At 41.7% G+C, this 15,334-nt stretch overlaps 3 protein-coding genes across 3 annotated transcripts in view; 1 reads left to right on the plus strand and 2 right to left on the minus strand.

The window, feature by feature from the left end:
* Nucleotides 1-1,121: 1,121 nt before the first annotated feature.
* Nucleotides 1,122-6,051, minus strand: LOC136247362 (uncharacterized). Its single transcript, XM_066038990.1, has 7 exons — nt 5,589-6,051; nt 5,032-5,292; nt 4,584-4,968; nt 3,783-4,346; nt 2,727-3,702; nt 1,879-2,648; nt 1,122-1,836 (listed from the first exon to the last, which is right to left on the minus strand). Exons 1-7 carry the CDS (start codon nt 6,049-6,051, stop codon nt 1,122-1,124), a joined length of 4,134 nt encoding a protein of 1,377 aa, XP_065895062.1.
* A 39-nt stretch (nt 6,052-6,090) lies between these two features.
* Nucleotides 6,091-6,603, minus strand: LOC136247365 (uncharacterized). Its single transcript, XM_066039006.1, has one exon. The coding sequence runs from the start codon at nt 6,601-6,603 to the stop codon at nt 6,091-6,093; it is 513 nt and encodes a 170-aa protein (XP_065895078.1).
* Nucleotides 6,604-7,661: 1,058 nt separating this feature from the next.
* LOC136247367 (transient receptor potential cation channel subfamily A member 1-like) overlaps nt 7,662-15,334 on the plus strand; it is a 90,419-nt gene continuing 82,746 nt past the window's right edge. The window contains exon 1 of the mRNA XM_066039015.1: nt 7,662-7,733. Coding sequence (XP_065895087.1) covers nt 7,662-7,733 — 72 coding nt within the window. The remainder of the gene's footprint in view (nt 7,734-15,334) is intronic.

The following is a 15,334-nucleotide window of genomic DNA, read 5'->3' on the forward strand; positions in this document are numbered from 1 at the left end:
TAGCCATAAAAAGACAATGGAATAAGATATTGAAAATCTGTTTTCAGATCTGGTATCCTCAATAATTTCTGTACACACCTGTTATGTAAAAAATTCTAAATATGCAATAAAAATTGGTCCAAGGTCGCTAGCAATGGGTGGAATATTTACAAATCAAAAAAAATCTGTAAATTCTAAAGCACTTGTTTCACACTGAAAGAAAGTGATAACACCAAAAACTTTGATAGGATCGTGATCCCCAAAGCAAGAAGAGTTCCAATATCTTTGTTTCGTGTCAGTACTCCCAAGACGACGGAAGATATCAGCGTTAGTCTGCCTTGTGTTGGACGAGCAGTTCACTATCGCTTTTTCTCACATTCGTTCGCCTTCGCCGGTTCCCCCTGGTCGTAGGAAAGGCCTGGAAGACAAAACTTACCCAGCAATGGATTTGCTTGTTCATGGAGAATTTGATGGTGCATGTTGCATCTTGGTAGAGGACTGCATTCGTACATTATGATCATTTTATTAAGCACCTGTAGTTTATTGTCACTGCACAAATCGATTTTTTGACGTTGCCACTTTGTAGCGCTGTAACTTCGAACGTTCTTTGCTTCTAGAGTTGAAACTTCGGCTGATCATTCCTTTGGCTATCTAGATAAAGAAAATATGAATTTGAAAAATGCAATAACTGGGGTTCTGTCGCATTACTTTGTGACCAATCCATCTAGGTCTACGGTAGCTACTGCTAGCTACAGTACTGACTGTAGTACGTGACAGGCCAGTAAGTAGCTAAGTGACCAAGTATTTGGTAGCTACAACACACTCAGGCATTGCAATAGGAGACCTCACAGCTGGTGGAACTGAGCCAGTGCCGCCTCCCAACACCATAGGTCTAAGACATTCGCTCTATGTTCAAACAGTGTGCATTGTACCAATTCCGGAATTCCAGTTCAACAGTGCACACGAGACCACACCGCCATCTTAATCACTAGAACATTCTAACCACTCACGTGCATACACAATTACATAATATAAATGCCTAATAATTTATACAGTTAGTTCAGTCCATTATATCCTCCCCCCATTGACCTACTGGTCAACAAAGTTGTCATCATCACCATCAAGAGCAGCCATCCACCCTTTCACCTGGTCAATTGCCTTAGATGCAGCTGCTCTAGTTGATCGACGAACTGGTGGTGCCCTTGTGGCATGTCCAATAACTGGTCAGCCGACACTTGTGCTCCTTCTTGCTGATTGTCAACAGCGGAGTCATCCCTGGCAGAAGATACATCAGGACTACTGATCTCTAGGGGGTACAATAAGGATAGGGGTCGTTGCAACATAGTTACGGTGCCATTCCTCGACGACACTCTCACTGTGGCTCCTCTGGTCCTGCCATCATTACCAATTATAAGGTTCTCAATCTTGGCCAATCTCCAAACACCTCTCGGTTGGCCTTCCTCATGTAGCATTACAAGGTCATTAACAGCCACTGGAGGTTCTGATGATCCAGCACTACTGAAACAGTGAGCCTCTCTTAATTCTACCAAGTATTTCTGCTTCCAACGCCTCCAGAAATGATTCAGTGTGCTGTTGAGGTGCTTAACCCTGTTTGATAGTTCAACAGGATTCAGCTCGAAATCGCCATCCTGGATATCTCCCTGATGGCCAAGGTTATCAGGTAAGTTGAGTACTCGTCTACCTATGAGCAAATGTGATGGGGTGAGGGGTTTCTCCAGATCATCGGGAGTGACATATGACAAAGGTCGTGAGTTAATGATAGACTCAATTTCTGCAACAGCAGTGAGTAATTCATCATACGTGAGTTTAGCCTTCCCCACAACTTTCCGCAAACACCTCTTAGTAGAGCATATCAACCTTTCAAAAATCCCTCCCTACCATGGCGCCTTAGCCAAGTTGAAAGACCATTTCATGCTGAGATGTGATAAGTATTTCTGGACCTCCTCAGCTGCGATGATGGTACTGATCACCCTCGAAGCTACCTTGAAAGTTTTCCCATTGTCAGAGATAAAACGGCGTGGAATTCCCCTTCTAGCACAAAATCTCTTCAAGCTGCAGATGAACGTTTCTGTAGACATGTCAGGGACAGCATCGATACTCACCGCTCTAGTGACACAACACGTATAAAGACAGATCAAAACCTTTTTACTCTCAATATGACCGTGTGTCTTCACATACAATGGTCCAGCAAAATCTACTCCAGTACTTGAAAAAGGAGGCGCCTTGGTTACTCTGAACCTTGGCAATGGAGGCAGTGCCGGTAAATGGTAAGACCTCCCTTCAAAGTTCTTACAGAGGACACACTTCTGCACTACACTCTTGACTAGACTTCTTCCCTTCACGATCCAATACCTGGCTCTGACTTCTGTTAGTGTGTCCTTCACTCCATTGTGGAAAACCTTTTCATGGGCTTGTCTTACAAACAATATAGCTAAATAATGCTGTTTGCTCAAGAAAATTGGGTGTTTCGTACCATACTGGAACTCAGCATTGCTTAACCTTCCACCACATCTCATAATTCCCTTCTCATCATTAAATAGATCAAACTGATTCTTCCACTCATTGAAGTGTCTATCCTGACTCAATTGTGTCTGTGATTCAATTATCCACAATCTCTTTGCCTCCGCTACTTCTTCTGGTTCCAAAGTCTGTGATACAGGTACAAGTTGAACAGACCTTATTCAGCTCTTAAGTATCCTGATGTAACGGAGAACATACGCTGTTACTCGCAGAAGTCGGGATAGGGAGCTGTACTCTTCACAAGCAATCACTTCTCGTAAACTCACATTCAATGCTGAGCTGGGAGTAAGCAGGTTGTGCGTTAAACGATCTCTGGCAATCAATTCTTGTGCACATTCCACTGGCAACACTGGTTCATCAGAGCCATCAGTGCATAAAGTTGCTGCCCACATAGGACCATTCCACCACAATTCATTGGTGACAAGTTCTATTACTGCAAGACCTCTAGATGGAATATCAGCCGGGTTGTCTTTACCTCGGCAGTGGCTCCAGCAGTTTGGTGGCACTAGTGCACATATCTCGTTCACACGATTTTGTACAAACTGTTTCCACTCTTTGTGGACACCTCGTATCCAATACAGTGCAACCATTGAATCTGTGAAACATCTAGGAGTACTTAAGTCCAGCTGTGGGCTCAAACCATTCGAAACAGATGTAAGCAGTCTGGCCAACAGGAGGGCAGACAGCAATTCTAAACATGGTATGGTTTGAGTTTGTGTTGGTGCCACTCTAGCCTTGGATGTGATGAATGTAAGTGACTCACCCACACTTGTCTTGGCTACCAGATAGACTACGGCGGCATACGCGTTCACAGAGGCATCATAGAATCCCCATAGTTCATAGGAAGCAACTTCTATGACATTGTGGCGACATAGGGACCTCGGGATTGCAATGGTTTGGCCTTCTTGCAATTCACTAGCCAGACTCTGCCACCTCCGCAAGGTGTCACCAGTGAGCAACCAGTCCCAATCCGCTACTGCTTCACATAACTCCTGCATGAACACCTTGAAACGTGTGGTCACTGGGGTGACGAGTCCCAACGGGTCATAAAACTGACTTACCACTGACACCACATTCCTCTTAGTTGGCTCTATCTTAATAGCAGCTGTAGCCAATTCAGCAAAGCTGAACAGAAGGCAGTCAGACGCGACGTCCCATAAATACCAAGAGTCTTCTGCACTCCTGGTCACAACGAACAGTGTGATCCAATGGTGGATTTTGCATAGCTCTCTTCTGTATCACAGGGATATCTGGGGTGTAACAGTGGTGGGCCACCCTCTAACTTATCCACTGCCTCCTGCAGCTGTACTGAATTGGTAGTGAACTTTCTCAAATTGAAAGAGCCACTGGCAAGCATCTCCTTGGATCTTCTAAACAGTTCATATGCTTCTTGTTCACTGCTTGCCCTACTCACTAAGTCATCAACGTACAGTGACCGTAAGATTTGACTTACCAAGTCTGGCTGGTCTGACCTAAGCTTCTCCAAATGGTATCTGATTGTGGAATTCAACAAGAACAGACTTGAAGATACACCAAATACCACTCTGGTAAATCTCAAATTAACTATTTTCGGTTCCTTCTCATCAATGCTGTCAACCCACAGGAACTTAAGAGCATCACGATCACTTGGCTGCACAGATACCATGAGAAACGCCTTTTCAATGCTGGCAGTCAAAGCAACTTTGTAAGAACGAAATTGAACCAAGATGTCAAATATCCTCTGATTAAACTTGGGCCCAGTATAAAGACAATCATTCAATGAAGCACCATCAGACCTTGCAGATGCGTCGTAAACCACTTGTAACTTTGTGGTCTCCTTATCCTGTCTGATAACTGCATGGTGGGGAAGGTAGTGTAATTGAGATCTTGGTACTGACTCCGATGGTGGAACCACTTCCACAATCCCCGTCTTTATTTAATCTTGTATGGTAGCATTGTATTCCTCCAAGAGCCTTGGCGTCTGTCTAAATCGTCTGATTAATCCTTGAAGCCTCTTAAAACTTAAAGTGTAGTTATCAGGGAGTGGGTCATGGAACTCCTTCCAAGGAAGAGATACTTCATACCTTCCCTCTTTATAAGAGATATTCTCCTTGAATCTATCATGAACCGACTTGTCACTATTCAATATCCTGAGTGATTCTAACTCCCAGAATGCTCGTAATTGGTTAGACAACTCATGGTTACTCGGAGACTCTGGCTCAGCCATCACTGTTTGCATAGCAATAAGACTCAGGACTGGGGTCTCTAGTCCACTGTGGAGTGTTGGGCCAGGTCCTGAAAGCACCCAACCTAGCTTGGTGTTAATGGCTACTGGTCCAGTAGTGCCACGCCTAACTTCTCCATTCATTATCTCCCAGTAATAATCACTTCCTATCAACACATCTACCCTTAATGGCGATTCACCTCTTGTGTCAGCTAAATCAAGTCGATACAAGTGATCACAGTTTTCTATACAGACAGACAAGGGTTAGGGGGATATTGGCTCACAAATGCGGGGAACAACCAACATACTAAATTTCTGGTCTGCTCCATGCCTCATCTTCATAGCTACACGCACTGTTTCTAAGTACTTGGTCTCACTTTCTCTGCCAAAAGTTGCAAGAGATAAGCACTGCAGATTCTGAGACAGGAGACCAAGTACATCCTTCACCCCGCAACTGACATAAGACCTCTGACTACCACTGTCAAAGATTACGCGTACCTTCAAGACAAGCCCCAGATTGGTTGGGTTGTAAACATGAGTTTGTGCGGTTTGCAAGAACACTGGCCTGTCTGCACACAAATACAGCGAAGTGGACGTAGGTACTGTAGTTGTCACGGCAGTGAAGGATGCTACATCTGGATTGAGATTGGTCTGGCCTGGAGCACTGCTGTTGAGCTCTGTGGACTGGTTGGAACTTTTCCCAGCACCCAAGGTTGGGCCGCTGAGGAGGGGGGCTTAAGCTGCTGTGATGCTACTCTTGCACAGATGCTTCTGTGGTGATGACCATGACAATTAAAGCATTTAACTGAGGAACGACACTCATGACTGAGGTGCCCCTTCTTCAAGCAGCGGAAGCACCACCCACTCTTCTTCAGAATCTGTTTTCGAGCCTCCACTTCAACAACCACTGTACACATACTGGATGGGTGCTGTTGTTGGCAGAAGCAACATGCTGGCATGGGGTTCGTCCCTGACACCAAAGTGGTAGCAGTACTGTAATGCTGTTCGGCCAGCCTTCTGGTTGGGGGTGCTACTGGCTTGGATTCCTTCGAATGGATACGTTCCCGAGCTTCTACCTCCTCTCCCATTATCTTAAGTAAACTAGTCAAGTCACACTCATCGTCTGCTAGTTTCCTGCTAATAATTAGCTGTAGTTCAGATGGCAGCTTGTTCAACAACACTGAAGAAAGTAGATTTCCATAAGTTGTGGGGTCAGCTCCCAATGCGCCAAGACTTCGAACATGAGACTCAACAAAATCGTGTAATTGACGTAAAGCCCTCAAGTCTCTAGAGGAGTTAATGGCTTCAACATTCATTAGTATTTCCATATGTTTAGCCTTGATGCGTTTAACATCCCCAAATCGTTTTTAAAGGATGGCTACAGCTTCTCCATAATTCGCTGAGGTCAGTGAAAGTCCAGCCACAGCCTCTCGAGCTGTGCCAGTCAAAAGTGAGTTCAAGTAATTAAATTTATCAATATCTGATAGATCCCTGTTGCTATGGACAGAAGAGTCGAATGATTCCCAGAATGTAGTCCAGTTGGTCACATCCCCATTAAAAGGTCTCAGTACAAGCTTAGGTAATTTCACTCTATCACGTGCAACTGGCAAGGGATGAGGTTCAGTTGTGTCAACAGAGGTTCGGGCATGGGCCATCGCAGTGCTTTTATCTATCTTAATAATAGCTGTGTAGATACCTTCCTTAAAGCCATCAGCCTGTTCAATCTCTGTTGCAAGTTCGCTCTCTTCCACTATGTCCAGTAATTCTCCATCAAGTATCTTGATGGTCTCCAATTTCTCCTGTAAACTTAGCTTCAGTTGTGACAACTTAGCTATATCAGGTGAATCTTCAAGTAGGATAGTGTCAATTTGAGTAATCATTTTCGTAGCCGACGCCTTATGTCCAGCGCGGATGCGCTTCTTCCTTGCCACCCCTTCGATAGATGTTAATTTCTAATTGATGCACACCTGAATAAACACACAAAGAAATGCCAGGCTACGGAAATATGATGACTAGCCTTTCAAGGTACCGTTATCTTAGTTGCCACGGTACAACAGCGTTGGCGTTGTTGGTTAAGAGACAGAAAGGCCAAACTCCAATTCACGACTCTGGATCTGAGTGAATGAACTTAACAACGCTGCTCCCGGGTTTCAGCACCATGTAAGACATTCACTCTATGTTCAAGCAGCGTGCATTGTACCAATTCCGGAATTCCAGTTCAACAGTGCACACGAGACCACACCGCCATCTTAATCACTAGAACATTCTAACCACTCACGTGCATACACAATTACATAATATAAATGCCTAATAATTTATACAATTAGTTCAGTCCATTATAATAGGTGAGTCCTGTTATCTCGTCTTGCGTGACGCTCTCGAGTAAAGTTTGCTATCATGGAACATTATTGTAGCTTTGCTGTATCCACGCGGGTCACTCGAGCGCACCTCACACGTGTCGTGCGTGTACATGCACCGTTACCCGTGAGCTGTACTGTATACAAAAGGCAACCAGATCACATGTAGATATCATCAGTACAGTTGAAGAGAAAAAAATGTAGGATAAATCTACAGTAAATCAGGACTAAATTGTTAATGTTGTACTTAATTAGCTTAAAATGTTACACAGTTTCTAAAATAAGCTTGTACAATGCTTATTGTAGTATTATTGGCTTTCTGCTCCCACATTCAGTTTTCCTTTATTTCTACGCTCTCTGACTCACTGAACAAGCCCATAATGTGCTTTTTTCTTCCATCACCTTGCATCTGTGAAAAAACAGTACAAGTAGTAGCCACATATTTGGTCATTGAAATAAAAAGAAATCAAGAGTTAAGGTTACTGTTATGTTTACCTGTAGGAGTTAACGTTTTGTAGCCAACTTTCATAAGCAGAATATAAATTTATGATCACACATGTGCTTGTTGTAGTGCATCTAAAATGGAAAAGTTACAAGAGATCAAATGGGCAACAAAAGATTTTAAGAAAGATGCACATGCACTGAAAGTTATGGTATGTTATAGTTTTACCAGTGCATTACATGTACGTATGTAGTATGTAAATTTGGCAGTGTATATGTTTACGATGAATAGTTGTAGTCCATACATTACCAACTTATTATTACTCCACTCACTTGTTAGTTCTTTATTTATGCATTGCAAAAGTCTCAACTCTCTAATGGTTTTCTGTTGTAATTAATATGCTAACTGGAGCACATATAAGCACATTTCAACATGCTTTCCTACACAATCCACCCTTCCACCACACCAAGCTCTATAGACATTAACATGCTGATTAGTGTGGTAACAACACCCGGGGTAGTGTGCACTTGGTAGGTTCGAGTAGTGCACACACCCCAGGGTGTAACCACCTCCTACCATGGATTTCATATACATGTATGTGCACGCACAAATACAGATACACATTATGTATTTTCCTAATATATACATACCACCCTTCCACCACACCTAGCTCTATTGCCTACTTTTGTCCTAATTCTAACCACATTCCATTTTTTCAAAAAGCCATGAAGCACACAAAACAGATAAACACTCATGCAAATATTTATCTAAACCAAAACAGCCAAGCTGTAAAAAAGAGTGCGGCCCTCAAGGTGAAAAAAGATGTGAAATCCAAGGTTGCGACCAAGAAATGGCTGTGATGGTAGGTTAATGGCAAAAATTTTAATTACGACAATTCAGGTGATTTTGTGTTGCCTCCTCCTACTTGGCCGCAACCTTGGATTTCACATCTTTTTTCACCTTGATTATCACATACTGTAGTTAATAAGGTGACTTCTTACATAACTGAACTGTAGCTGAAACTCTCATTGTTTGTAGCTGAACTCTTTTCAGGGTGATTTGTTTCTAGCTGAACTCTCTACAGGATGATTTGTTACTAGCTGAACTTTCTACAGGGTGATTTGTTTTTTTACAGCTTGGCTGTTTTGGTTTAGATATCACTTCTTTTTGCATTGCAAGCCACAAAGCTGGCCATATGGCTTTGATGCTTCTTTTTAACTTGTAAGGAATTGTGGAAGAAAGGAAGTAATTGTGTGTATAGCTTTTGTCTGATGAAATATTTGTATATTTAACATTGAATGATGATTATCACATACTGTAGTTAATAAGGTGACTTCTTACATAACTGAACTGTAGCTGAAACTCTCATTGTTTGTAGCTGAACTCTTTTCAGGGTGATTTGTTTCTAGCTGAACTCTCTACAGGATGATTTTTTACTAGCTGAACTCTCTACAGGGTGATTTGTTTGCAGCTGAACACTGTACATGGTGATTTCTTTGTAGCCGAACTCTCTACAAGGTGATTTGTTCAAGCTGAACTCTCTACAGGATAGCTGAATTCTTTACAGGGTGCAACTGAACTCTCTACAAGATGATTTGTTTCTAGCTGATATCTCTATAGTGTAACTTGATTGTAGCTGAACTCTCTACAGGATGGTTTCTTTGTAGCTGATCTTTCTACAGGGTGACTTGTTTCTAGCTGATCTCTATACAGGCTGACTTGTTTCTAGCTGATTCATGGATGACTTGTTTCTAGCTGATCTCTCCACACGGTGACTTGTTTCTAGTTGAACTCTCTATAGGGTTATCTGTTTGTAATTGAACTCTCTACATGATGGTTTCTTTGTAGCTGATCTCTCTACAGGGTGACTTGTTTCTAGCTGATCACTGGATGACTTGTTTCTAGCTGATCTCTCTACATGGTGACTTGTTTCTAGCTTAACTCTCTATAGGGATTTCTGTTTGCGATTGAACTCTTTACAGGATGGTTTCTTTGTAGCTGATCTCTCTACAGGATGACTTGTTTCTAGCTGATCTCTGGATGACTTGTTTCTAGCTGAACTCTCTATAGGGATTTCTGTTTGCGACTGAGCCCTCTACAGGATGGTTTCTTTGTAGCTGATTTCTCTACAGGATGACTTGTTTCTAGCTGATCTCTGGATGACTTGTTTCTAGCTGAACTCTCTATAGGGATTTCTGTTTGCGATTGAACTCTCTACAGGCTGGTTTCTTTGTAGCTGATCTCTCCTCAAGGTGACTTGTTTCTAGCTGATCTCTCTACAGAATGACTTATTTCTAGCTGATCTCTGGACGACTTGTTTCTAGCTGATCTCTCTACACAGTGACTTGTTTCTAGCTGAACTCTCTATAGGGTTTTCTGTTTGCAATTGAACTCTCTACAGGATGGTTTCTTTGTAGCTGATCTCTCTACAGGGTGACTTGTTTCTAGCTGATCTCTCTACAGGATGACTTGTTTCTAGCTGATCTCTGGATGACTTGTTTCTAGCTGAACTCTCTATAGGGATTTCTGTTTGCGACTGAACTCTTTACAGGATGGTTTCTTTGTAGCTGATTTCTCTACAGGATGACTTGTTTCTAGCTGATCTCTGGATGACTTGTTTCTAGCTGAACTCTCTATAGGGATTTCTGTTTGCGATTGAACTCTCTACAGGCTGGTTTCTTTGTAACTGATCTCTCCACAAGGTGACTTGTTTCTAGCTGATCTCTCTACAGAATGACTTGTTTCTAGCTGATCTCTGGACGACTTGTTTCTAGCTGATCTCTCTACACAGTGACTTGTTTCTAGCTGAACTCTCTATAGGGTTTTCTGTTTGCAATTGAACTCTCTACAGGATGGTTTCTTTGTAGCTGATCTCTCTACAGGGTGACTTGTTTCTAGCTGATCTCTATACAGGGTAACTTATTTCTAGCTGATCGCTGGATGACTTTTTTCTAGCTGATCTCTCTACACGGTGACTTGTTTCTAGCTGAACCCTCTATAGGGTTATCTGTTTGTAATTGAACTCTCTACAGGATGGTTTCTTTGTAGCTGATCTCTCTACAGGGTGACTTGTTTCCAGCTGATCTCTCTACAGGGTGACTTGTTTCTAGCTGATCTCTATACAGGGTAACTTATTTCTAGCTGATCGCTGGACGACTTGTTTCTAGCTGATCTCTCTACACGGTGACTTGTTTCTAGCTGAACCCTCTATAGGGTTATCTGTTTGTAATTGAACTCTCTACAGGATGGTTTCTTTGTAGCTGATCTCTCTACAGGGTGACTTGTTTCCAGCTGATCTCTCTACAGGGTGACTTGTTTCTAGCTGATCTCTCCACAGGGTGACTTGTTTCTAGCTGAACTCTCTATAGGGATTTCTGTTTGTGATTGGACTCTCTACAGGATAGTTTCTTTGTAGCTGATCTCTCTACAGGGTGACTTGTTTCTAGCTGATCTCTCTACAGGATGCCTTGTTTCTAGCTGATCTCTGGATGACTTGTTTCTAGCTGAACTCTCTATAGGGATTTCTGTTTGCGACTGAACTCTCTACAGGATGGTTTCTTCGTAGCTGATCTCTCTACAGGATGACTTGTTTCTAGCTGATCTCTGGATGACTTGTTTCTAGCTGATCTCTCTACACGGTGACTTGTTTCTAGCTGAACTCTCTATAAGGATTTCTGTTTGCGATTGAACTCTCTACAGGATGGTTTCTTTGTAGCTGATCTCTCTACAGGGTGACTTATTTCTAGCTGATCTCTATACAGGATGACTTGTTTCTAGCTGAACTCTCTATAGGGTTATCTGTTTGTAATTGAACTCTCTACAGGATGGTTTCTTTGTAGCTACTCTCTCTACGGGTGACTTGTTTCTAGCTGATCTCTCTACAGGGTGAACTTGTTTCTGGCTGAACTCTCTACAGATGATTTGTTTGCAGCTGAACTCTCTACATGGTGGTTTCTTTGTAGCTGAACTCTCTACAAGGTGATTTCTTCTAGCTGATCTCTCTACAGGGTGATTTGTTCATAGCTGAACTTTCTACAGGGTGATTTGTTTTCAGCTGAATTCTTTATATGATGGTTTCTTTCAGGGCTGGAGCCCAGGAATTTTGAGTGGTCCGGCCATCCATGGACTAGGTCATAGTCGTGCACACTGCTTTTTATTGATTTGATGTGATTTTAGTTATCTGATTTCATGTGATACTCAACTGCATACAGCATGCCAAGCTAAGGAGGTCTGGGGGCATGCTCCCCCAGGGATATTTTTGAAAATAGATGTTCTGAAATGGCATTGGAAGCTATTTAACATGCAAAGCCTACTTCTCCTTAATTGTTAACATCAAGGATATATCCTGGTAATTTTGTACTATGGTACCAACTAATTCAATTTCTTACTTTCAAAATTTCAGTGAAAGCTTAGTTCCTTGATATACAGAAGCCATTGGGATTATACGTAATTGCAAATGCATGCATGATCAATTAGCCAATGCAGTGCCATGCAAATAGCTCACTGGAGCTTTTGAGTGATTTGAGGACAATTAGCATAGATGTAATGGCTTAGACTAAGAAGAACAGTGGCTATATTCTATACCGAATGCTCTATTAGAGTATTGTGATGATGACTGTTCTATTAGAGTATATAATGATGACTGCTCTATTAGAGTATCTCGATCTTTTACAAATTCAAGTAACTGAAAAGTGGTCCGGCCAATGCTGAACCGGCTGAACCGTGGGCTCCAACCCTGGTTTCTTTGTATGTACAAGGTAACTTCTTCTAGCTGATCTCTCTATAGGGTGACTTGTTTGTAGCTGAACTATCTGCAGGGTGATTTGTTTGTAGTTGAACTCTCTACAAAGTGATCCTTCTAGCTGATCTCTCTACAGGATGAATTTTTCTAGCTGAATTCTCTACAGGGTGATCTGTTCATAGCTGAACTCTCTACAGGGTGATATGTTTGCAGCTGAACTCTCTATATGGTGGTTTCTTTGTAACTAAACTCTCTATAAGATGATGTCTTGTAGCTGATCTCTCTACTAGATGACTAATTATTTCTAGCTGATCTCTCTATAGAGTTATAACTTTCTCTATAGAGTTATAACATGTTTGTATAGCTGAACTCTTTACAGAGTGAGTTTTTTGATTGGTTGCTGAACTCTCCAGCTACACGGTGACTTGTTTGTACTACAGAGTGACTTGTTTGTAGCTGAACTCTCTACAGAGTGACTTACTTGTAGCTGAACATTGCATAAAGTAACTTGCTTGTAGCTGATCCAGATGAACTCTCTACTGGGTAGCTTTTTTGTAGCTGAATCCTTTACGCAGTGACTTGTTTGTAGCTGAATTCTCTACAGAGTGACTTGTTGTAGCTGAACTCTCTACAAGGTGACTTGTTTATAGCTGAATTCTCTTCAGTGTAACTTATAATGTTCTATATCTCTACAGCAACATATTTGTAGCTGAACTCTCTGGGTGACTTGCTTGTAGCTAAATTGTCTATAAGATTAACTGTTTGTAGCTGAACTCCCTACAGAATAACTTGCAATGTCATATAATTCTATAATGGAGTAAGTTATAAACGTAGCTGAATGCTCTATTAGGGTGACTGTTCTATTAGAATATCTCGATCTCGCATATGCTACACGTAATTGGCTTTGGAATCATAACTCATTGGTTTGTAATCCGATTCTTCTGTACTACTGCAAGGACTTTCTATGATAATTATTCCAGCTACACTCCGATTTTCAGCTCACTGCTCTAAGTGATTTGCCTGGTAGGCGTGAAAACTAATAGTTTTTTTTATTCATAAAAATTGATCGCGTAATTGTGACACAGGTTGGGTTTTGTGTCATATCTCGATGGCCTTTAACTGGATTCCTTTCAAACCACCAAAAGGCACTCCTACAATAGTTCCTCCATCTACATGGCAATTTTCAGCTCATTCCTTCAAGCGGTTTACCCTGTGGGCATGAAAGGCCTTCGACCTTATTTTACGCAAATAATCAGTCATAACTCCGTGAATGTTCATCGGATTCCTACCAAACTTAGTACTGAGATTCGCCTTAATGAGCCTGTTAAGTGTGCTAAATTTCAGCCTGATTCGAGGACGCATTCTTGTTTTATGGCGGATTTTGCAAAGTGTGCAAAAAGAAGTAGAAGAAGAAAAAACGAAGAAAAAAACCCCTAACTTTGGCCGCTCGTATCTCGGAAATGGCTGGAGCGATTGTCTTTAAATTTGGCATGTGTGCTCCCCTACCAAGCCTGCACTTCTGTAGCAACTTTGGTTTTAATCGGATAAGGGATCACGGAGCTACAAAGGTGTGAAAATCTCATTTACTTTCTTCCTGTAAATATACTCACGATGTGGCGTGCCGGCTTCTTGGGCCGCACGACACACTACCGTGTGTCTTGATACACAAGTTTCTACCACATAAGGTTTACACACAGCCATGAAACGTACGTAACAACAGATAACAAAGATAAACTCATGCAAATATCCATGCATAAATTATTTTGGGGATAGGGCAACTGAGGAAATCATTGGGTAGGGCATTTAATAAACTTTTGCACAAGCCAGTAGTAAACACTGTGTACATGGCACAATACATATGGTAACTGGATTAACAATTGACAAAGAAGAAAATAAGTCTTCCAATAAGCAAAACTAGATTGCAGCAATGTACAGTATTTGTGTAGCCAACATAACGTGATAGCTGCAACCACTGAATGTCATTTTTTATAATGCGCAAGGTCCCCTGCCCACCCCTTGTAAAGGTAAGTGTGAACCCAGCCCGCTTGCTCGTATGCCACCCAACTGCCCCCAAGCTTGTAATGCAAGTGAGTCGGGCTCCTTGCACCTTCCCCTGAAGGGAAGAAGGAGATCATTATTCTTTATCATAAAGCACATGTATTTGAATGAGTAACCTTACATATCATAAAATCATTTGTGTATTTGCTACAGCTTAACCAGAATGCATACATAATAGCAAGTAGGCGTGGTCACCTTACGTAATGTGAAAAATAACGTGAATAATTTGTCCGCCATTTTAGTAGGGCAAAAACGTTGAAGCTCGACATGAGTGAATGAGTGTTCATACTGCCGTCCAGCAGTTGTACTATTGGATAAATGCTACAAGGAAGTAAGAAAGGTGGAACTGTTCCCTAGAGAATTAGAGACTCGTTATCCAGCACTGGGAGAGCTGGTTTTTCATTGGGGTGAGCTATTAAACTGGCCACTCTGAGTGGAGCCAAATGAACAGCCATGTCTGTATTGAATCAGGTAAGTGCTAGATTCTTAGCACACAGCAGTTAGTCCCAGATATAGAGTAATCTATTTAAACCCTACTGAGGAACTCTTCAGTAAATTCAACCACAAAAATCATGCCAGTGAAGCAGAATGTATAGATTATGTCAGTCAAACTAAATATCCAAGCTCCTACACACTGTACAGGATAGCAATTAATGGCAAAGAGAATAATTATTTAGAAATTTATTAAGCTTGAGGTTGGATAACGATTTGTTGTATACAGGTCTGTAAATGGGTCATAGACATGCAGAAGGACTCAGTAAGCATGGCTATAGAGATTTTAGTGCAAAAAATGGATGAGTTTTGCTGTACACCTGTGAAAAAATGAGATGAATAGTATGAAGATGAACACGTTGGTCAAAATTTCAATTTTGAATGTCTGGATAATCTACTGTAGACCAGTCACCATAGTCCAGGTTACTCTTTCAATCATGGAGAATCACAGTAGCTATTCAGTTGTTGAAGCTTATCACATGAAGAATTCTATTCTACTATCATGAGAATTCTGAAAGCAG

Source organism: Dysidea avara, chromosome 1, assembly GCF_963678975.1.
Source record: "Dysidea avara chromosome 1, odDysAvar1.4, whole genome shotgun sequence".
Classification (NCBI taxonomy): Eukaryota; Metazoa; Porifera; class Demospongiae; order Dictyoceratida; family Dysideidae; genus Dysidea; species Dysidea avara.